Source organism: Nomia melanderi, chromosome 14, assembly GCF_051020985.1.
Source record: "Nomia melanderi isolate GNS246 chromosome 14, iyNomMela1, whole genome shotgun sequence".
Classification (NCBI taxonomy): domain Eukaryota; kingdom Metazoa; phylum Arthropoda; class Insecta; order Hymenoptera; family Halictidae; genus Nomia; species Nomia melanderi.
Window position 1 is genome coordinate 12,580,435 of NC_135012.1, and position 22,382 is coordinate 12,602,816.

Below are 22,382 nucleotides of genomic sequence, written 5' to 3' on the forward strand. Positions count from 1 at the left end.
GGAACCAATCGTACAACCGACTGACCGGCGAAGCACAATTTCACGTATTTGCCGATTCCTCCGGGCGAAAGCGAAACAAACGTGTTCCCCGTGTTTAATCATCTGCCCCGTTGTCTCCCTCCGTTCGACGCGACGCCGGCTGGCGAACATCGATGCGTCGTTACAAATCCCCGGAGATCGGCAAAAAATAATGCAAATGAGGCTACTTCCGCGACCGATTTTTAGGGCGTGCTCTCTCCGAGCTTTCGCACGCAGGGATCCGCCCTCGAATCCGAATACTGATTCATCGGAGTTTTCGGGGATGAAAAATTCTTTGACCTCGAGAACGACCGAATTTCGAATAAAAAAGATACTGTGGAAGAGTTCTCAAACTCGAGAACGGGTGAATGTTGGAAAGAAGAAACAAAGCAAACATTTGGGAATGAATTCAGAAAGAGGCGAAGCAGTTTGGATGCTGAAAATTACTGCGAATCGAGAAACTCGAGGAAGAATGAATTTTGAGAATAAGTGCGAAGTTTGGAAATATTTTAAGCGAACTGGGAACTTTGGGAAGTTCCATGAATATTTTAAGGATTGGAGGGAAACTATACAACGAGGTGAGGACGTGATGATAGTGATAACGAATCTAAGACATGTGATTTTAGTGAAATGTTGGAAGAAGTAACTGAGACACGTAAAAGGATTGTTAATGAATTATGCTAAAGTCTAAGGCATCGTGTTCGAGATTTTCTCTGTGAGAGAGTTTAACGATAGTTTAACGATAGTTTAACAATATCACCTAGATAAAATACCTACCTGCTGAAGTCGCGATCTCACCTGTGATATTACTGTCTTCGAGGGATAACCAACGTCTATCTCCTTTCGTGATTGGAAAGCAGAATGCCACGATATCGTGTCTCGTTCAATAAAGTCACCGATGTCTCGCAAGAGAAGTCTATCCGAGAAATAGCTGAAGTTACGAAAAGAAAATCGACCGCTGTTACAGATTTCTTTGAAGAATATTTAAGCTTTCTAAAACGAATCCTTTAATCTCACTAGTTCGAATATTCTTAGCATATATCGACAATCCAACTCGATTATAATCGTACCTCAATGAATTTTAATTAAATTCCGTTTCTAAAATTAAATAGGTCACGAACACGTACATTCAATGAAACAATATCGACGAAGTACTAGTAGCATTTATATATTAAATATAAATATAGACTCTAGAAAAATACTATACATTATATTTTATCCATTTCACAATATTATTCTTCGAACAGTATGGTATTGCATAATAAATGGATCGGTGAGATCAAAAATTGAATGAGCTTTTATCAAATTTATTCAAGAGTAAAAAGTAATTATTTCAATAGAAACACGGTATCGTGATAACGATTTTTATCATATTATTTTACTGGCTTTGATATTTGAATTATTAAAAAATTTGTATGAATGTTTCTGCTCTCACCGATTCAATTTTATTACAAATTTCACCTGAAAAAGTGGCGGGGTAACAATTGAATAAATATCGGTACAACAGCATGCACAAAAAACGTTAATATAATAACAATAATATATATATATGTATAACGTATATGCATGTATACATGGTTTCTTATTACAACAATTTTCATCATTTCGTTTTTTTCCCTAGACTACCCAAAAGTGTGACCGGAAGTGGCAGCCGAATCCGTCTCGTCCGCACGACGAACAAATTCGACCGGAAGTGTGATCTTCGCCGTGTGCACGGATCTCTGGGCATCGTTTCCATTCGACTCCGCTTCCGGTACGCTCACCGATATAATATGTTTATTTATAATATATTAACATCTTCATCTCTGGACTCGCCTGTATGCGCAATCGCTTATCTAAACGCAATTACAAAAGAAGTTGCCCTAAACCTTTTTTAATTTTTTTCCCTTAACTATGTACTGTGTCTCCTCTTCTTGAAGCTATGTAAATTTACATTGGGGATCTCCGAAACGAGCGAAACACTTCTCAGCAATGATAAAGTACGATAATAAAATATATGCGAGAAACATGAGACTTTTTTAGAATTCTCCTTGGACTTGAAACGTTATTCACAGATTCTCATTGATTCTCACATCTTGTTCGTTGATATTGTTGATCTTCAGAAGTTAGTTGAGAAGGAAACCGTTGAATTAATTTAAACTTACACACCTGTGATCATGAATGTTCTGAAACAATAATTATACTGCTCTCACACGGGAATGATAAGCCATTTGAAGATGTAAACACTGTTGTAAGGTTCTTCGCTTCTTCTATGGAAATAAAACGCTCAATCCATTCATTCGCATCTTCGTATGTAACAACAGAATAAATTTCATAGAATCGTTGCATCTTGACACTTCCAAAAGTCATTCCTTGTTTACTTCATTTCTTCATGTGACACGCATACAAACACACATACACACACACACACACACACTTCTCAGTAACAGAAAATATCAACTAAACATATTGGCGTATACCAAAACTCATAAAATAATTCAGAAAATATATTTTGCACGACCCTCGTGGCAAGCAAATGGACCATTTTGATCCATAGCAAACATTTTGTTGGACATACATTTTCAGAAGGTATTATGAATGAAATTTCATATGCGGAGCATTGTTACAACAATGGATCGACAGTTTGAATATATTTTAAAGATATAATCGTTGAAGTTTTGCGAAACTCACCATTTCTCATTCATTGTTTGGACTGCATAGGTTACGTCGTGCACCCACGTGCCGCGCTGATGCGTCGGATGCAGGTGGTCCTCCAAGATATTCTTCTTTACACACGACTCTTTTAATTTCCCCATGATAATTATAATAAAAAAGATTGTCTAACAATTACTGATTCCCCTGAACAAGCTAGAAATCTATGTCACACAAAATAACAAAAGAATTTTCACTTTATCGAGGAGCACAAAACACACAACGCACTCTACTAGCCGCCATATTGGCTTTCTGATCACGTGACACAAACCGGAAGTGACGTAAAAGAGCGTCTATCAAATTCAAATAAACTGGCGCGTTTCGACACCTTCAACAATTCTTTCTTCAATGAAATATTAATATACATAATCATACAAACAAATAAGTACAGCTACAGACAGGATCAAAATGAACATCCATTCACTATAAGAGGGTTGAAAGTATTTTTCAAAACAATTTATTCAGAAGTTTGTAAAATCTTCATATAACAAAATTGAAAACAAAGACAAATTCATTACACAATATATTACTCTATTAATTCGCGAACATAAGAACTATTAAAGAAACAGAGTAAAACACAATAAAATCCTTCGACGTAAATTATTCTCCCGAAAAAGAAAGATCCTTCGCGATAAAACCCTTTCCTCCGAAATCCTGATTATTAGAATTTAGTTCCTCTTCATCTCGTTCGGAGATCCCTGGCCTACGCGTCAGTATTCACGTGTCACTTGTGTAATAATACGTGTCGAAGTGGAAGAACGGTAATACGTGTGTCCAAGAACGTGTGAATGAATATTTACAATTACTCGCCCGAAAAATCTAGGGCGTCTAGGAATGATCAAGGGTATGGGTGGCTTGGTTGGTTGATTCACGCTCGAGTTTCCCATTGCCGGAGCGCTGATGGATCTAAACTGCTCACCGGGATCGATCGATGTTTTACGACTATCGTAGTTCGTTGATGGAACCTCCGACGATTCATCCGGAGCATCGCGGTAATCGAGACGCTCTGGAATGTCTGGCGGTATTAGCGGAAACGTTCGGTAATAAAAATTCTTTTTATCAGCGTGGAACGGCCATTGGATCCCTGTCGTCCACGAAAACGACGAGCTTTTATTACGCTTATCGGGGTGACGTTTCATTTATTCCGTGCCGGAGACAACATTCGTGTCGCTTAACCTTAAAAATAGCCCCTCGGATCGGTGACGAAGCGTCGGGATCGTTCTTCAACGAATCAAAAATAATATATTCAAAGCGAAACCGATCCGATCGCCGAATCACCGATCCGAGGATCAACGTATCTCGTTTCCTGACAATCGTCGAAATACGAAGACCGGCGTCTTTGTTCGGGTTACGAGAAGGTTTCCCTAAACATCTAGGTGTCTTGAAAAATTCGAACTCCAAAAGGTAACGTGGCAGTACAATCTTATATTGAGCGGTGAAAGTAAATTCGAGTGTCCGTGAGCGCACGTTTGGCGAGGGAATCGACGTTTCATCGTGTAAAATGTACGAGCACAGATATTTTCCTCGCGGAATCGTGAGGAGGAACGAGCAGGCCGCGAAGACGTCGAAGTTCGAATTAAAATTACCGGCCGTACACTCGAAGAACCGCTGAACTTCCCTCGTTATCAGGGAATTCTTGTAACGATTTACATTTCGCCGGCGTTCCTCGTTCTCTCGGCGAGCTGCTCGATCGCTCGGAAACAGTTGCGTTTGCGTCGAATAAAATGTAAAAATGATACACTCGGAAGTTGACGGGGAACGCGAACGCTCGGTTAAACGCGAAGAAGAAGACGGAGGGAAGGCAGGAACGAGGGAACGTGGAGTTTGACTGAACGCCAATTAAACCTTCTGCGATTTGATGAAACGACGAAACGAGGCGAAAGAAATGTGCATTGTGTTATCCGTCTGCGTTTTTAACGAGATAAATGAACGGTTGATAACGTCTGTTTCAAAGAAGCTGCTGAATATTCGTTCCAACCACTGAGAATATCATTTCGGAACGCTAAATACGAATCTTATGCATTATAATCACTCAATTCCGAAATCTAGAAAATATCTTTAATTATTCCATAAAATTATCCAAAATTTGAAACACAATAGTAACAATTTCAATTTCAACAGAAAATCAACGCAATTTACAAAAAGAGAATCCAAAGTATTCCTTTAATAGTGATAATTTCATCGACGGATAAAACATTTTCACTCCACGATGCATATTAGATCAAAGAATCCAGACTCGTCGCGTCATCGCGCTGATTTCTAAGGCGCGGAGGAGTTAACAAAAGTCGGGGACGCGTAAAGGGGGTTCCCACGGGGGTTAGAACGCACGATCCAAGGGAGAAGGAAAGAGGAACGACCGGTCCTCTCGTCGAGCTTTATTTTCACGGGCGAACAAGCTGAAGAACCGTCGACGACAGTCGCCCCGGAAAAAGCTTGGCCGGCGGGGGCGGTCAAGGGGAGAAGGAGAAAAAAATGAGAAGTGAAATTTTACGAGCCTTAACCCGTGAGCAAGGACGTAAAGCAGCTTTACGACGTCTCGAATGAAAGTTTCATTCTGTGACGTCGCGACACCGGGTCGTCGGGACGAGAGGGAACGGCGTCGCGGATCAACTTGCCCGGAAATAAACCGCCGTTACAGGCGCGAGTCTATCGAAAGCTCGATAAAAATAACGGATAGTTGTGTGCGGATCGTGCGAACGGCCATCCAGCCGCAGGGAGAAGAGGAGTCGCGCTGCGGAAACGCGAACAGCCGTGCAAACCGTCGAAATACCTCGAGGATTTTCGGTAAACAAGGGGAGACAATTCGGGGAACGATAACATCGATGTTGCAAATGAAATTTTTATCGTGATTGTTTGCGGTGAAAGATCTTTGGATGTGGAATGAGGTTGATGAATTTGGCACTCGTGGGTGATAAAATGAGTTGAACAGTAAAACGTTCGGGGATGTCTTTAGAATCGACGAGAAGAATAAACTGAAAAGTGGGAGGAAACAGAATTGTACAGTTTGCATCCGAATATTTCGATAAATTTGGATATTATACGAGATAAAGTGTTTTTGTCGTTTTGGAAAAGTTCATTAAGAATGGTTGGAGCAATTGAAAGGAATGCAGTACCAAATTCATGTGTGATTTAGGTTCTACATACTCGTAGGTTAATCAGATAATTACTTAACTTACAGTGTACATAATGAATACAGCGACGGAACATAATTTGGATGTCTTACAGAACGTCGAACCCAAAATATGTTTACAACTGATGAATATATAGTTTATCGAGAATTTAATGAACGACTATCTCAAGAGTTGAAGTCTGAACGTTAAGAAAGTACTCTAAGTCTCTCTAGCCACTTTTCTGGGGGTGTAAAACGATAGTAAACGTCTCTTTCAATTGTTTCTTATCTTCGCGGAGACGCTGCAATGAAACGCGGAAGAAATGTTGACGAATGTCTTACCTGGACGACGCAGACACTTTTATGGCCCTTCGGTTCAAGGGCGATCCTCCAACCCTCTATGACGGATAAAATATGCTCGAAAACCGCAAGGGAAGGTCTCGTAAAACTTCGCGTATAAAAGCGTATCGTTGATCGCAAAATGGTCCCTAAAGATTCCATACTTATCAGTCCGCGTTGAGTTCGCCGATCAATTGACAAATGGCAGAGAAAATCGAATTCTCTTCGACGATACAGCCCGAGGATCTTAAAATCACCGTTCCTCTGTCAGTACTCTCAACCAAAGAATTCAATGACTCCTTACAAATACATTAAGTTGACAATATAATAATGTCGGTTTCACGAATTCACTATGATATTATTTCATTTAATCGATTCTACAATATGTGTCCTATGACTCTAACTTTCTAATGAGCTATTGTTACTTATCGATAAAAAATAATCTTGTCTGAACAGGATCAAGGACCGACGTTACTCTCTCGCCAACCCAATAGATCCTCCAGATAACAATTATACAACGCGTAAAATCCAATGTAGCAGATTTTTACGTTCTACGCTACATTCGGTTTGATTCGCTCTTTCCGTTTTGATCATTCGAGAATTTTGATTTCACGACGTTTCTCGATGTGCGACGAGATACTCGTGTTACTCAGCCTGTACGACGGTCGAAGAGAAGCAGAATAAGCTGACGGAAAATCGTTGCCGGGCCGACGACCGGACGAATCGTTGTCTATGCTCTTTAAAAATGAACGGTCATAGAGGATTGAAGTGAGACGTGTTCGTTGGACGGACATCCACGACGTGTGAAGAAGATCCCCGAAGCGTGTCGACGCTTCAGAAGCCTTTTGCATGAAAGGAACTGTTGTCTCTCGCGCGGAGAGACCGCCCTCTTTGTCGGTACCGTCTAACATCACACGAGAAAAGTAATCTAGATGAAGAGCTTATCTCATGACAACGCCGGCGCCGAGCGATCGTTCGTCTTCGTTTTGCGCAGCTTTACGGTTGCGAATATGTTCGTCCTAGAAGAACGGAACGTCGAAGGGGTGGATTTAATAAATGTGAACGGAGGTTCCGATAACCGATCGGTCTAACGATTAAGGCTGCAATTCAAGTTCGAACGGCTCGAACGTTTGAATTTTTACAGCGTCCCTTTACGTCCTGAGGGCACATCGAAGCTAGCGCTTTCATTTGAATGCAACCGTGAATCCAGTACTGTGAAATTCTACTTCTTTAATTTAATTTGATGCACTACATGGATTTATATTTCAACGACTTTATAATAGAATTACAGGATACTGAATATTTTAATAATCTCTTATATTCAACTTTCGATTCGAATGATATTTCTTTGAGAAATATCTCGAATGAAACCAGGAACGAACATTAAAAGTGTAGTATGTCAGGACATAAAGGGTTGCAACAGATAAAAAACACACAACACTAATTCGTCGAACAACTACGAAGACCGTGCGCAGCGATTCATCGATCATAAACACAAAATTCTACGACTGCATAGCGAACGGAGAATATCGAGAAATAAAACAGATAAACATTCAGGAAAGGCAACGAAACGACAGTTACGAGCTACCGTCGCAGCGCCTCTAAAACGCAAACAGTAACGTGCGGACGGAAGTCCAAACAGTCGCAGGCGTAAACGCAAACAAAATGGCGGACAGCGGCCGCGCGGCGACCGGGAAAGAATTATTCGTTCGCGGTCGGATTTTATCGAACGTCGGCGATAGAATTAAACGGAACGGTCGTGGAACGAATTCTTCGGTGATAAACAGAAGTATAAACCGTGGTGAACAATTTAACAAAAGGTTTTAGCGGCCGGCCGAATGGCGGGCGTAACTTACGGGCTGGAGAAGTCCGATCGAGGATTAAACGAACACCGGTGTAAACGCAACGCGTTATTGCAGTTGATTCGAAATGCCGTGGGAATATACTGGAACTTTTTTTCGCGGCGATCATGCGCGATATTTGAATAAACTAGACCGTAATTTCAGCGAACAACACCGGAAACCAATTTACACGACCATTAAGCGAATACTTGCCGGTTGGATTTCGAGTTTCACGAAAACCGGTATCCGCGGCTCGTTCTTGCGCTGACGCACAGTTATTTATGGGACACGTTGGTTACTGACAGTCACCGTTCGTCGGAAATGACAAGCGCGTTCGAATCATTGGTGCGTACAGTCCTCTGACGCTTTTCTTTCCGCGTTCGTTTGCAAATTTACCGAACCGTGGAAGAAGGATAATTTCTTGTTATTCTCTGGACGTTATACGACTTCGGCGCTAATTACTATGTTTCGACATCTGTTTAATGACGACTTTTCGTAGCTGATTATATCTAGTTTTTACGCGCGAAATGACGAAATTTAAGTTTGGTTTAGTTTCTTTACAGAGAACGATTGTAACAAGTTGAAAATGCGTGAAAGCTACAAGTGAAATTTAGTAGAGATATTTTCTTGTTAACCAAGTTCTATTCTAATTCAAGTTTGCAATCTAATTGTAACCTACTTACTTTCAACGCGTTATAAAGGAATATAATCCTGCTCTTACATCGAAGAGACGAAGTCGCTCGGATTCAATGTAAACGGCACTAATTAAAAATAAGGGAACGAAGACAGAGAGAAAGGCAAACTGCAACGTTTCTCGGGGGCACAACATGCGAGGGGAGCACTCGATGAAACGATAGCCAGGCAGTGTGTCAACATGCGAAAACAAACATATCAAGGAACCGGCTACGCTATGCTATCAAGAATTATTGTACGTGCCACTTTACAGGAGCAATCCAAGCATCAAACGGATTACAGCGCTATCCTGTAACGACAGATCGAACAAGAGTTATGATTGGAACACCATCCATAACGTTGTTTTCTCCGTCGCGATACACAAAACAAAAACAAAAAAAAAAAGAAAAAAAGAACAGGTCACATCACTCGTCACGTGGACGCGCTTATCCGACACGCAGCTCTGTGCATCATAATCGCTTAACGTCATCGCGTCGATTTTGATCGTAGTACGAGCGTCGACGAAAGCGCAAACGTATTTAAAAACAACAGCTACGCTCGCTAAGACGGGGTGCTGCTGACGCCTCGCAAGCAATGGGAAAGGTGAACGGAACGTGTGAACGACGATGAGAGAAATCATGGTGTAACGATAACGCAAAAACTAAAAAACAAACAAATGAAATCTTAAAAGAAAGAAATCGTTAAAGTGTTAGGTGTCCGTTAACATTCGCCCCGGAATCTCTCCCAGTCATCGGAATCTTCGAATCATCGAAAGTTAAAGGCACAGATTCCTCCGATATCCTTGTATCCTGATAATAATTAACCACTCCGAACGCATCGGCAGCCGATGACGTACTCCTACGTCGTTCTTTTGCTCGCTGGCCGCTGACGTAGCTCCACGCCGTTTCATATTTACAGCCAGTTATATGCATTTTAAATTTACTAGCACTTCGTCATTCGGATTTACGATTACCGCGGCCGGCCAAAAATAAATTTCTATAGCCGCATGCGTCTCGTCACACGTTGTAGAACTATTAAACTTTTACTATCGAGTTTCACGTTTGAATTTATTATTAGACGCCACGTGGAATTGTTATTTAGTTTCATTCTCACAAAAAATTCATCCTTCCTCGAAAAATAGATGTCTAGAATTCAAAAAAACTTCTCCGATACCTCCGTACTCGTATCTCCCGTTTCTTTTTCAATTTTTAAATTCTATGTCTCACGTCCGAATTTCCTTCAGCTTCAACCTTGAAGTTCCGAAAAAGAAGCAATTAAGAAGAATATCCGTCATTTTCACTCCCATTTTAATGAATCCCGCGACAGTCGTAGATTCCAGAAACCGCAAGCGCTGCGAAGGAGTTCAGGACGCGGCCAAATCGATGGAGCGGGCCAGAGATTTACTGTTGCTTCTTCTTCTTCTTGTTCACCGAGGCATCCACCCCCCAGAGATCGTACCAAGGTCCGCACGTATTTTTATCCCTTTCCCGATCCGAGTCCCTGCGGAGCTTAGTCCTCGGTAGCAGGGTCTTTTCAGCGACTGTTTGATCCTTAACGACGATGCAGCTGTACGTGGACTCCTCGTCGGACGCCTCGGTCTCGCTGAAATTCTGCGTCATTCCGTCCTCATCGTCGGTGTACTTTTTCCTCCTTTCGTTCCTCTTCGCCTCATTATTCTCCTTCAGCTCGGCTACAATCATATTCCTCTTAGCCTCCAAGCTGCGCTTCCGTTCTTTCTCGATAATAGCCTTTCTAGACACGTTGCCCATGAAGTAGGACCTCTCCTCCTGATGCATCCTGTACTCCGACCTCTCTACAGCTTTAGGTCTCTCGGCCGGCGTAGGGAAATCCTCGAAATAATCAGACTTCTCCGGCACGTGACTCCTTTCAGCAGGCTTCAGATCTTCCGGCCGAGTCTCGTTGGTGATCGTCACATCGCTATTCCTCGTCTCCAGACTGTGCCGGGAGTTAGGGCTGCCTTCCGGAGTCTGCTTCTTAGGCTCCTCAGAGTTCCCACTGTCGTCCTTCGACTCCTTCTTAATCATCTTGGGGATATCCACCAAAGACCTGTGCTGCCACAAAGCCATGCCTTCGAGGACATCGGAATCCCTTCTGAACCTCCAGAAAGACTTAGTCCTCTTCACCAATTTAGGACTCTTGGAGTCGTCGAAGGCTCTGCCGGTTTGAATCAGGTGTCCAACCGCAGTGGTCTGCCTAGGTAGCAAAGGTTTCCTATTGTCGTCCTTCAAAGTGTTGTTATTAGTGTCGTTCTTCTCCAGACTCCGTTGCTCGTTCCTAGGGAACTTCTGAAGGTTCCCCTGCCCCAACGAGTTCTGGTATCCGTGTCTCTCGATCACCTTCGTCCTCTCCAGCTTGGTCTCGAAGTTCGACTCGTACCCGCGCTCCTTGTCGACGGTTACCTCTCTGACAAACCTGGTTTCTCCGTAGATAGCTTCCTCTTTGTCGGAGAATCTACGCTCTCTGTAGACGCTTCTAGGCTCGGTGGGTCTCTCGGGCGCTTCCTCGGAAGGCGGCCTGGGTCTCTCGAACCGTCTACCGGAAGCTCTTTCAACGTTCCTGTTCCTGTCGGGGTTCTTCTCGAAGGTCCTGTCCCTTTCGTAGGTAGACGTCTTCCGCATCGGCGTGGACTTCTCGAAATAACGATCCCGTTCGCGCTCGTACCTCTGAGGGCCCCTGTTCCTCTCGGTTTCATTGTATCTTTCGTAAGGCGGCGGCGCCTGCTTCTCCTCCCTGCGATCGAAGCTGCGATAGTCCCGACGCTCGATGAACTTCGGCGGACTGTGCTCCCTGGCGTACTTCTGCGCGGTCTGCTCCAACTTCTGAGCGATGTGCTCGACCTTCCGGCCAGTCTCCGGTATGGTGATCGTGCTCTCGTCATCGGTGCCGGACGAAGAGGCCGACGACGACTTCTCGTTCTCGTACTTAGGCTCTTCCTGCTCCGAATTGCGGTAGCCGCGTCGAGAATTGCGCTCCTGGCTGTCTACCCTGTCCGTGTAATACTTTTTTCCGTCGTACTTCTGATACTCGATCCTGGCACTGTAGCTGTCCTCTTCTTCTTCCTCCAACTCGATTTCATCTTCCTCGGTTTCCTCGTGGTCCTTGCCTCTCTTCGACTCGCGGCGATCCTGCTCCTGGTCGTTCTTCCTCCGAGACGAACTCCTAGATTGCTCCTCGTTGCTGGTCGACTTGGACTTGTGACTGGAATTGCCGTGGCCGCGGCTTTCGTACTCGTTCTTCTGCTTTTCCTGGGACTTCTTGCCGGACTTCCTGCTAGGTCCGTTCTCCATGGTGCCACGGACCGAGTAGTCTCTGCCGTTCTTCCGGTCCTGGCTGTCGTAATGGCGGTTAGAGGTGTACCTGCCTTCACCGTTCTCGTTGCTCTGGTTCGCGTTCGACTCCGCCCACAGGTCCATCGCGGTCCTGTACAGTTGCCAGCTCTTCTCGTCCCTGGGTATCGTCTTCCAGGAATCGTTCTCCCAGTCCTTGCCGCCGGACGACTTTTCCTCTTTCTGTTGTTGCTGTTGCTGCTGGTGCTGCTGGTGCTGCTGGTGCTGCTGGTGCTGCTGATGCTGCTGATGCTGCTGGTGTTGCTGATGCTGCTGATGCTGCTGCTGCTGCTGTTGGTGGTGTTGGTGCTGCTTAGCCGCCTCGGCTATTCTATCGGCGCGCGGCTTTCTTCTTCGTTGTCTGCGTTTTCGTTCGGGCTCGGGATGAGTAAAAGAGAGAGAGAGAGAAGAGAGAGAAAAGAGAGAGAGGGAAAGAGAGAGAGAAGAGAGAGAAGAAAGAAAAGAAAGAGAGAGAGAAAAGAGAGAGAAACCAAGAGCCAGAGTTCTAGGGTATAAGGATTAGTTACGTTAGAGGCTGTCGAGCATTGTGGTCTCGCAAAATATGCAGGGATTTGGGGAATATGGCTGCCGGCATCGCAGGAGCACCGGATAGGTCAATGAGCCACCACCAAACGCCGTGTGTGCGTTTTTTTTTATTTCCATCGACCGCGATAACGCATGCGGTATCTACAAATCAGGAGAGAAAACAATGTGACTACATAAGGGACGAGAGACTACTTCGGGCGGACGTCGGGCTGATACGGTCTTTTAGAGGAGGGATGAATGACTGAATGACGATAGGGGATGTTGATGATTCTGCTCGCTGCGAGTTTCAATCTGAATATCGGAGCTTTGATGTCCCGGTGAACTTCACTCGAAGCTTAGCGGTACATTGTGCCTTTGAGCCTGGACTGTCGTCGATTCGCAATGATTAGACCATTTGCGGTGAACATTCGCGATAGAGGTGATTAAACATTGGACGCAGTTCTACATCGAGTATCTTCGTACGCGAAACATTCTTTGAGTCGGTAACCTGACGTGATTTTATATTCAAATGAAAATAAATACAGCGAACTTGCACCGACGAAGTTCCGGCAACCGAAGTCCAAGTACAAGGGACCAACCCATCGCTGGAATCCACGGCCGAAAGGCATGCATCTAAAATAGTCTCGAGAGCTCCAAGAAAATGGAAATTAAACCAGAATTGCGTAACGGGGAGAAGTTCGTTAGATCCAGAAGAGATACAAGCTACGGCCCTACGATGTAATTCTATATACCGGAAACCAAAAGTTACGTTACTGATAGCGGGCAGCGTAAAATACAAAGCTTAGTAAGGGGGTTTTCGGGGGCGGTACGGGGGTATCATGGTTCATACAGGCACAAGCGTTTCTACTGGTTTTGCCAAACGATCGTCGAACTACCTCCGTCCGAGATTCAATTAGAGAGATTCCAAAGTACCTTCGACGAAACTTGATGGCGGTATGGTTCGCTTACCTCATTGCCTCGTCGTCGCTGTAGTCGATGTCGGGCTGGGCCGGCGGCTCGTTCGAGAACCCGCTGTCGTTGCTGCTGTGAAGCGACGTGACGACCTGCGGCGGCGGAACTGGCGGAGCAGGTGGCTGTATCCTGCGGCCGCCGGCCAAAACTGTGGGCAACGTGCCCGACGGACGGATCTAAAGACGACGGGGCAACGTGGTTTATGCGGATTATATTTCACTGTTCTTGGCAGCGTGCGGGATATTTACTTTTATCGGACCGCTCGAGAAAGCTCGCAGCTTTTACTCTTACAGTAAGAACCGAAACCCTGACTTTGGAAAGGTAAACGATTGGCTCGCGACTTCGTAGCGAGCTACTTGAATCGTGGCTCATAGCTTAAATTATTGAATTCTTGTTCTGAAGGTTTTGCGACTGCTCTCGGTATCTTTCAGCGATATAGGATTGAAGTAGTTAAAACCTTGTTTAGATGGTGTTTCATTAAGGAAATTTGTGGTATCGATTGTAGATTCAATTTTCAGTTTTCAATCGAAATGTCGCTAATATTACAAATTTCGTCTGTAACATTTGAATTTGCGGATAACGTTCCTCCAATTTTTCTATTTATTTCGAAGAATAAAGTGGCTAAGGGTTTGAATATTAATTGAGAGAGCAGAAGATATTATCAGTTTGATATTCTATATGTTTTCTAAATATCGATAGTATAAGTGTCTCTAATTGAGAAGCTCTTATTAACAATGCCATACTCACCGGTTTGGATTGGCGTGCAGTGGGCGTAGCTAGATTATGAGAACTGTTGCTGTTCGGCACGATAGTCGGAGTGCTGCTGCTGTTATTGTTGTTGCTGTTGTTCGCGTTGTTGTTTCCCACCCCGTGGAAACCACTCGACACTTCATCCATGCTGCTCGGTGTCACCGGAGCCCGCGAGGGTGGAGGCTTGCACGGTGGAACCGCCTGTGGCTCCGACGCGCGGCCATTGTTTGTTCCATGACTTGGCGATCTTCGGGTATTACGAGACACGATTGATTTTCGGGGAACAATAACCAGATTGATATTGATTGAATCCGAATCGTTGCGAGTGTCAAGGAGGAGGAGCTACTTGTCGGAACGATATTTCACGTATATATACACTGTTCATTATTGAAACTGTTCGTTGAGATAAATCAATCATGCATCAATTGAAATATATATGCAACAGATTTAAATAGCAGCTGCATTTAGGAATTTGTTAGAAATAAATCAAGCAATGTCTCCTTTGACACACTTTCAACGTCAGAAATGAACAAGGAAAGTAAATCAACGATCATATAGAAATATCAAGGATTTATGAAATTTTCTCTAAATACGATTATTCATTCACTCTTATTATGTTTCTCGTGGTACATATATTGTCTCTATTTCAATAATATAACCACAGACGCCTTGGAACATATTCCCCGATCAAAGACTTATTCATCGCGAACAAAATGAAAATTTCATTGAACTCCATACAAAACGTCCACAGTACAAGCAACTGCGTTCAGAGCGACATATACAATAAACCGGATTGCACGGGAACAATATTATCCACGAAAAACATTTTATAAACTTGCATTTTTGCCTGTTTGTTAATTTACTTTCCCCGACATCGAATAAATAAACCCCGTAAATCCGTCCTCCCAGCAAAACAAATTTCATAAATTTTTCCGTCGATCGCAAACAGTATTTCCCGGCATCGAGCCCCGAAGGGAGCGAAAAATCCGACCGGTCGACTCCCGCAGTATCGTATCGGCCTAAGGACGGTATAAATGATTCAGAGGCGGATTAACATTTTTATTCTCGCGTAATTTCCGCGTGGCCAATCGACGCGATAAATCACGTTCAACGCTAAACGCACCGACATTTTATACACACCCATTCCCACCGTAACTGGTCTAACGACCAATTATAAAACGAAGACGAACGAAGTCGGACAATAAATAATTCTCAATGAGAACAGAAAGAGATTTTGATAAAAATTTCCTCAGTAATCAAGACAAAACTTCCCTTTAAGTAGATTCTTTTGAAACATAGAAATTAAAGCGAACATCGAAGCATCAAAATACACAATATTAAAACCAAATGCACAAACATTTTCCTGATAGTCATCACTGAAACTCGAATATCCAATGACTACGTTAAATTCCCCTTAAAAAACGCTCGAAGTGTCGAGGAGAATCAAAACCTTGTAGCATACTCGTGCAGGATTCCAATTTCACGATGAACTTTCAAAAGCGAAAAACTTTAAAAACCGGTCACTCGTGCGCGAGTGGTGCGTTCGGCGTTAAAGCGGGGCGCTTGGTGGCGAACGTAAAATTTCTATCGTCGCGGCCGTAAATCGGGCATCGGAATAAGAGGATTTAGGGGCGGCGTGTGCAGATGCAACAATAACACCAAGACGAGTAGCAGGGCTTTAATGGGAACGGGGCTCGCGCATCGATGGCGATGCCCGTTGCCCGTTATCGTTCTAGATTAGCGTAATTGCATTCGACCGGCGCAATTGTTAGCAACGAACGCCCGTAACAAGATCTGCTATGATACCGTTCGGCGACCGAACCCGACCGGGCCCTTTCCCGTCTCTCCGCTAACTTACCCAAGAGCATCGTCGATAATAATTTCTGTGTACGCCAGTGGGAACCATCCGGAGCTGTGCGTGCGCAGATTCTCCCCGAATTGCCAGCCCTTCTGACGATCTCCTAATAAACGCAGTTTCGTGAAACAGATATTATACGTTTATGGCGTTCGTTTCATGGCGAAACGTGTGTGTGTGTGTGTGTGTGTGTGTGTGTGTGTGTTTGTTTGATAAGAGTTCGGGGTCGCGGGGCTGACGATGCGCTCCCTGGGAACCGATTTCTTCTTATTGTTACTGTTTCCGGTTGTGAGTATATAGGAACCTGGTCGGTCGCATTGGAAACTGTTGGAACATTCGGGAAAGTTACGGGATGCTTCCTGGTAACTGGAATTCTGATTGTGTTTAGTTTTTCGAATGTTTGAAGTTTGTTAGTGCGGTATTTAGCGAGGATTATTGCAGTTCGCATTGTTAATGAGAGGAACTATGTTCTATTTGATTCTAGGTATAGAAGTGAATATTTGTAGGAACATGGAGTGTCGGACATATTATTCCGAGGGTATACGGTATGTTTTAGTCAGACGGGGGAGTTGGGCATTGTTCGAATCGTTTCGAATAAATATTTATTTAAGCAATTAGCTGAACTAATCTCTAGCTGGATATCTCTATTTACTCGAATAATATTTCTATTCAATAATTCATATAAACCAATAGTCTAATAAATTTGACAAAAGTCCTCAAAGTTAGATATAAAATATGTCCAAAAATTCCATTTTTGTTAAAACAGAACTTGAAATATTGATCAACCAAAATCAGACGTTTCACATTTTACAGGCTAATAGACTTTTCAACCAATAATTACCAAGTTCCCATTCAATGAACCGTTTATCAATCATCGAATTTAATCGTGTTCGAGCAAGATTCGATCTCTGATCCATTATCGGAGCAACATTTTTCGCAGTTATAGAAATAAGCAGCCAGACAGACGTCGAACTCACCCATCAACGCGATGAGATCATCCTCCAGGAAGCTCAGCTGATTTTCCCCGGAGCTCAAATAGGCATAGACAGCCCTCGCAAGGGGTGCATCGCCCCAACCACCGGAACTCACCCCAGTGCCGCTGCCGCCGCCGCCGCCGCTGCTGCTGTTGCGTGACGCTGGAGGCGCCATGGACCTCGGCCTCGGCGGGATTTCCGGGACCTCTGCGAAAACAACGAGGAATACGATTAATTGAACTCGTTTGTGCCCTAATGTGCCGCGCGGCGTATTAGAACCTTCGAGTGGTATCATTTTAACGTCCGGATTTCGTGTACGCGCGATACTGCTTATTTATGAACGGCTAAAGCCGCTGGGGGTTGAATCCTGGACCATTTATGTATGAAACTTTATATCCTAATTGACAAAATATTCGAGTATATTTAAATAACTGTTCAAATCTGTTCCAGGTAGAAATATAATAATTTTTCGATAGAATCTATAGAGAGAATCACAGATTAAATGGCGATCACGCGTTGAAGAGTAACAAGAACGCATAAAAATCGTGTTAATTACATAGAATGAGTGTTCGAATTGATCGTTCTATTGTACGTTTAAACATTCGATCCCCGAAACAAAGAATTGCGCGTGTTGGTGAAACTCGGATCGAAGAGAACGATAAAACCCGAAGCTTCTCGCGTATATATTTATGAAGCGCGAGTGATTCAGATCCATGATACGGCCCGTGAACGCACAAACAGTTTGTTTCACGCAAATTGTTTCGTTTTCCCCGCCGTGTTGATCCGTGTTCCCGGCATTTCCATTTTCTCGGTCATGCCCATTGCAGCGAGTTCGCCGCACCTGCCGCAGGTTCCGCAGTTCTCTTACCAAGTGTTTCTGTTTCGCCGCACCCCCGTCCGCGGCCAGAAGAATGGCTTTCAGCCAAAAACCGCGGCATTTCGAACGGCGGGCGCAGTTACTTGAATATTTCTACCAAGTTTACGTTCCATTATTTCCTCTGCTCTTCTCCCTCTCTCACTCGTGCGCTTTTTTTTATATTCCTTCTACGCGATCCATTCCGCTCGCGCGTTATTACCGGCGAATTTATACACTTGGCCGACGCGCAAAAACGCCGCCTCAAGAAACTTCGGAAATGGAAAGTTCTCGATTATTTAGGAGCCGGTTCCGGAAAGCGAACGGAAGTGGAGCAAAAAATCTGCTGTATCTTCTTCTGAAGTTAACTTGGATGCTACGAGAGGTTCCTTGGAGAAATACGGACGCAATCAATTTTTCAACCCTGCTAAAGTTTATTTTATATGCTATTCGCTTCTACGTTATATTTTAAATCTCCTGCTCCGGAAACATTCCAATTTTTAGATAATATATAATATTCATCTTTTAATAATTGCTGCAATTTTATAAAAAGAATACAAAGGATCAAAAATTCCTTTTATGTTCATTGATGTCTCTAATATTAAACAAGTTTCTCATGTTTTTCAATGGAAGATTTTTACACGGGAAGCCGGAGACAATTTCACAAAGGAGCACTCGCCCCGAAGATCCTCCTCCCGTTAATCTCGAAATTGTGAATTAGTGTCACGCGGAAAATCAATAGCGATCTCGATTAATGCGATTCGTCGGTGCGCGGATAATGGAAAAATTGGAAAATTCCCGACTGCGCGGGGGCGGTCGACAAGTGGAATTCGATATTCGACGCAGCGAGCCCTCCCGGCGCTCTCGAACTGTTTTGCGAGCACTTCTGCAGCCGGTCGTGTTGCAAACGTTTGTTACGTGTTCAACCTCGATGTCGACTCGCTCGAAACGTACTCGACCGTTCGGTTAAGCTACAATAAAAACAACCGTGGTGTCGTGTACCCCCCTTTTCTCTGTCTCTGACGAGCATGTAGGAACACTGGTTTCGTTACGCGTCCGAAAACGATTCGAAGTTTTTGCTTTTTCGGCACGCGCGCCGCTGTTTTCCGAAACAGACAGATTGCAGGTGAAAGTGAGACTATCATGAAACAAGTTTCTATAATCTACGGTCCATTAAATTTCAATTAAATGTAGTTTCTCGGAGATTATTATTTTACCACTCGGAATACGAAAGAAAGACATGTCTTAGACCACGTTCAAAATGGCTGTTTAAACGTTTTAATTGTGTCGCAAGGAACAGAGGAGTGTAAGAATTATGTTTAGACTTGAAAAAACACTAATGTGCTCTATCTGGAACCATAATCAGAGATAATAGAAAATAAATGGATACGAGGATGAAGTGTTTATCGCGATAACGCAGCCTTTCACGCGGCAAATATTTAAACGAAAAGTGTCTCGCCGGAATTGATAATATGGAAATGAACTTTTTCTCTCGGAAAATATACTCCTCGCTGTCAGGTATATTTATTTCGCGGAATTAATAATTCATTCCTGTTTACGGAAGCTCGCGGACGTCCAGATGAAAAAATTCAAGCGCGCGGAACATAATAACAAGCGAAGCCCGATGAACGCGTCCCTACTTCGTAAAATTAGAGACAGAGCACCGTGAAAAATAAGGGGAATCCGTATCGCGGCTGAATTCATTTTTTCCCCCCCGCCCCGCCGCCGCCGCGGCGAGTTTAGATTTTATTGTATCGCGTCGCGTTTCAACGGCCGTCTCTATTTCCGCATTCATAACTTCGGCATGCTCCGGGAAACTGAAAACCCGAGATGCCCGCACGGACTTTCGGTTATAGGGGAATTTCGTTGTACGATCGAATTTTCTGGTTCGCCGAGAGTCGCGTATAACCGGGAATAACTACGATAGGAAACAATGTATAATAGAATGAAACTAATGGAGTGACGATGGAGTTTAACTGCGACTGTAATCAAGTTTAATTTCGACTGCGCGGCGCTGGGGAATTTTAAATGTAGCGTGATACCCCGCTCGCTGCGCTATAACAATTAATTTACCCGAGATAACATTACACTTTACCCGGGGGTTCTTTATTCAGAGATGAAGTGAAATGTTATCTTCGCGTTTCGTAGTGAATTCTTATACGAGCTCGCATTATTCAATTTTTATCGTGTCTTCGATATTTCCGTATTAAATGTGAACGTTTGCGAAAATATATGTAATATTCCAATAATCAGACTGTAAGTAAAATCATCAATTTTCTTTGAAATTATTACTGCTATGTTAATTTGATCCTTTATGTCAGCGTTTTGCAGTTTTAGGACCGTCGAGGAGTTAGACTGATACATTTCTGAGAGTTTGCGACTATTACTTAGCTAGTGGATTAGTTTGATGAAAAAGTTTACGGTCCTTGACGACTTACCCGGGTCCAAAGATAACGTCGAAGCATGAAGGTTGGCTTCCGACCTAGCTCTAGACAGAGCAGTAGGTAAGTGTGATGATGGGCCTTGATAAGTGGTGCTCGACACGTTTCCGGAAGGCGGTCCAGGTCGAAGTTCCAAGCAAGAGCTGTCCATGCTTCTGGTCTTCCTCAACTGCGAGCTCATCGTGAGCTCCGAACCACCATTTTCTTCGTCCTCGGGCCAAAATGAAACTTGCTGGACAGTAAGACAATGGAGGAGACTGATAACGTCGCAGCACGTAACGTGTTTCAACAATATTACGACTACGCCGTAACATATAGAACTTTACTCTTAATATTAGTAAAGACCAGCATTTCTAATAATTATTTAAAACACTGAATTTAGAAAATCTATCCATCGATAACAAAGAAAGTAGAATAAAATAATGCTTGAAATATTAGGTAACAGTGGAACATCTCTTGTTTCCATAAGATAACTAATTAAAAATTCGGGAATTCTCGTTTCCTCTGCTAACTGTCGACCAGCGTTAAGGAATATCTAATACAAACTTCAAAGTCTGAGTATCTTGCTTCCGGGAGCCGAAGAATTATTCATTCTTTCGGTAAGTCCTTGAAGATTTGTAATGTGTAACTATCACGTTCCGAGTTCCACGGGAATTTCGAAGGAAACATAGTTAAACAGAGAGATATTCCCAGCATCGCTCACCCTGAGTCTGGAGGCGAACATATCTTCCACGGATTGGGGTAAGTATTCCCTGGTAGCAGCTACCTCGCGCCACTTATCAACCGAGGGATGAAGAGCAGATAATGCGACCTCATGAAAACTCGCATAATGTTTCGCCAAGGAGCATTGTCGCTCGAGAACAAAGCCGTACCTCCTTCGTTCCTGCGTCATCGCCTGGAATAAAAAAGGGTCAAGAAACTCGAAGCGGAGACGCGCGCTGCGGGGCTGTCATTAGTCGGTCGTTTTTAGGCTGATTCATTAGTCGATCGCAAATATGGAACGTCATCGCGTCGTTCGCGTCAAGATAAATTATTTATGAACGCAAACACCCTAAGGCGATGCAGAACAATGTATCGATCGCCTTCAATTTCAACGGAGAGCATGATTTTCATGTCATCCTATTACCTGAATACCATCTATTTGTCGAATTACATCGTATCACCATGCTATTACATTATTTCACTATATTTAATATCAATATTTATCACATCACTTCATGAGTCGCTCAGAAACCGATGCGGTTTCAAAAGTGTTTCCCTAGAAATATTCAACATCCAGAGCTAAACATTCCTTGACTAGATTGAGAAACTCATTTGAATACTCCACGTATCGACGCAATATACAAAGCATAACATTCTGTAAGACTACAATTCCTCTATATCGAGCGATAAGCCAGAGTCACCCGCCGAGCGCAAAGTGTCGAGCAATTAAATCCAAAGACGAAATCGCATTCGTCCCCCGCGCATCAGTTTAATAACCGACTCATTAATACACCTCTAGATTCCAGAAGAAGACCCTCCACCCGCCTATCAAGCCATCCACCATATACTCACATTCTTCAAGCTCTGCTCACAAAAGGCGTCTAGCTTGGACTTCTCCTCCTCGAGGATCTGCATGTTCTTCAGCTCTTTGTCCATGGCGAGGCCACTCTTGCTCGCGCCCCTCGACTTTTTCCTCTGCTTCTTCATCGTCGCTGCCGCCTTGCTGTACGTTTCGGACCTGGTCTTGTGCTGCTGCAGGAACTTCTTCTGCTCGCTCTGGGGGGAGAAAGAACGTGTGCGTTTCCATTATTCATGCCGTCCGGCGGGCTGACACAGTCGCACAGTCACCGGGATTCGGGAGCGGAGCTTACCTGGACCACCTTCGTGTCTTTCTCCAGGTTCGTCTCGAGGGGGACCAGCAGGTCGACGTAGAACGCCTTCAGCTGCAACAAGAGAAGAGAGAAATGGGAACCGGCCGGAGACGGCGCCGACGTTGCACCGAGACTCGAGACA

At 43.9% G+C, this 22,382-nt stretch overlaps 1 protein-coding gene across 1 annotated transcript in view; it reads right to left on the reverse strand.

The window, feature by feature from the left end:
* Nucleotides 1-1,521: 1,521 nt before the first annotated feature.
* Nucleotides 1,522-22,382, reverse strand: part of IRSp53 (Insulin receptor substrate 53 kDa) — a 219,873-nt gene continuing 199,012 nt past the window's right edge. The window contains exons 6-14 of the mRNA XM_076373565.1: nucleotides 22,241-22,312; nucleotides 21,942-22,145; nucleotides 21,091-21,282; nucleotides 20,385-20,619; nucleotides 17,097-17,300; nucleotides 16,123-16,225; nucleotides 14,262-14,511; nucleotides 13,512-13,690; nucleotides 1,522-12,378 (exon numbers count right to left, since the gene is read on the reverse strand). Coding sequence (XP_076229680.1) covers nucleotides 10,071-12,378; nucleotides 13,512-13,690; nucleotides 14,262-14,511; nucleotides 16,123-16,225; nucleotides 17,097-17,300; nucleotides 20,385-20,619; nucleotides 21,091-21,282; nucleotides 21,942-22,145; nucleotides 22,241-22,312 — 3,747 coding nt within the window. The 3' untranslated portion in view covers nucleotides 1,522-10,070. The remainder of the gene's footprint in view (nucleotides 12,379-13,511; nucleotides 13,691-14,261; nucleotides 14,512-16,122; nucleotides 16,226-17,096; nucleotides 17,301-20,384; nucleotides 20,620-21,090; nucleotides 21,283-21,941; nucleotides 22,146-22,240; nucleotides 22,313-22,382) is intronic.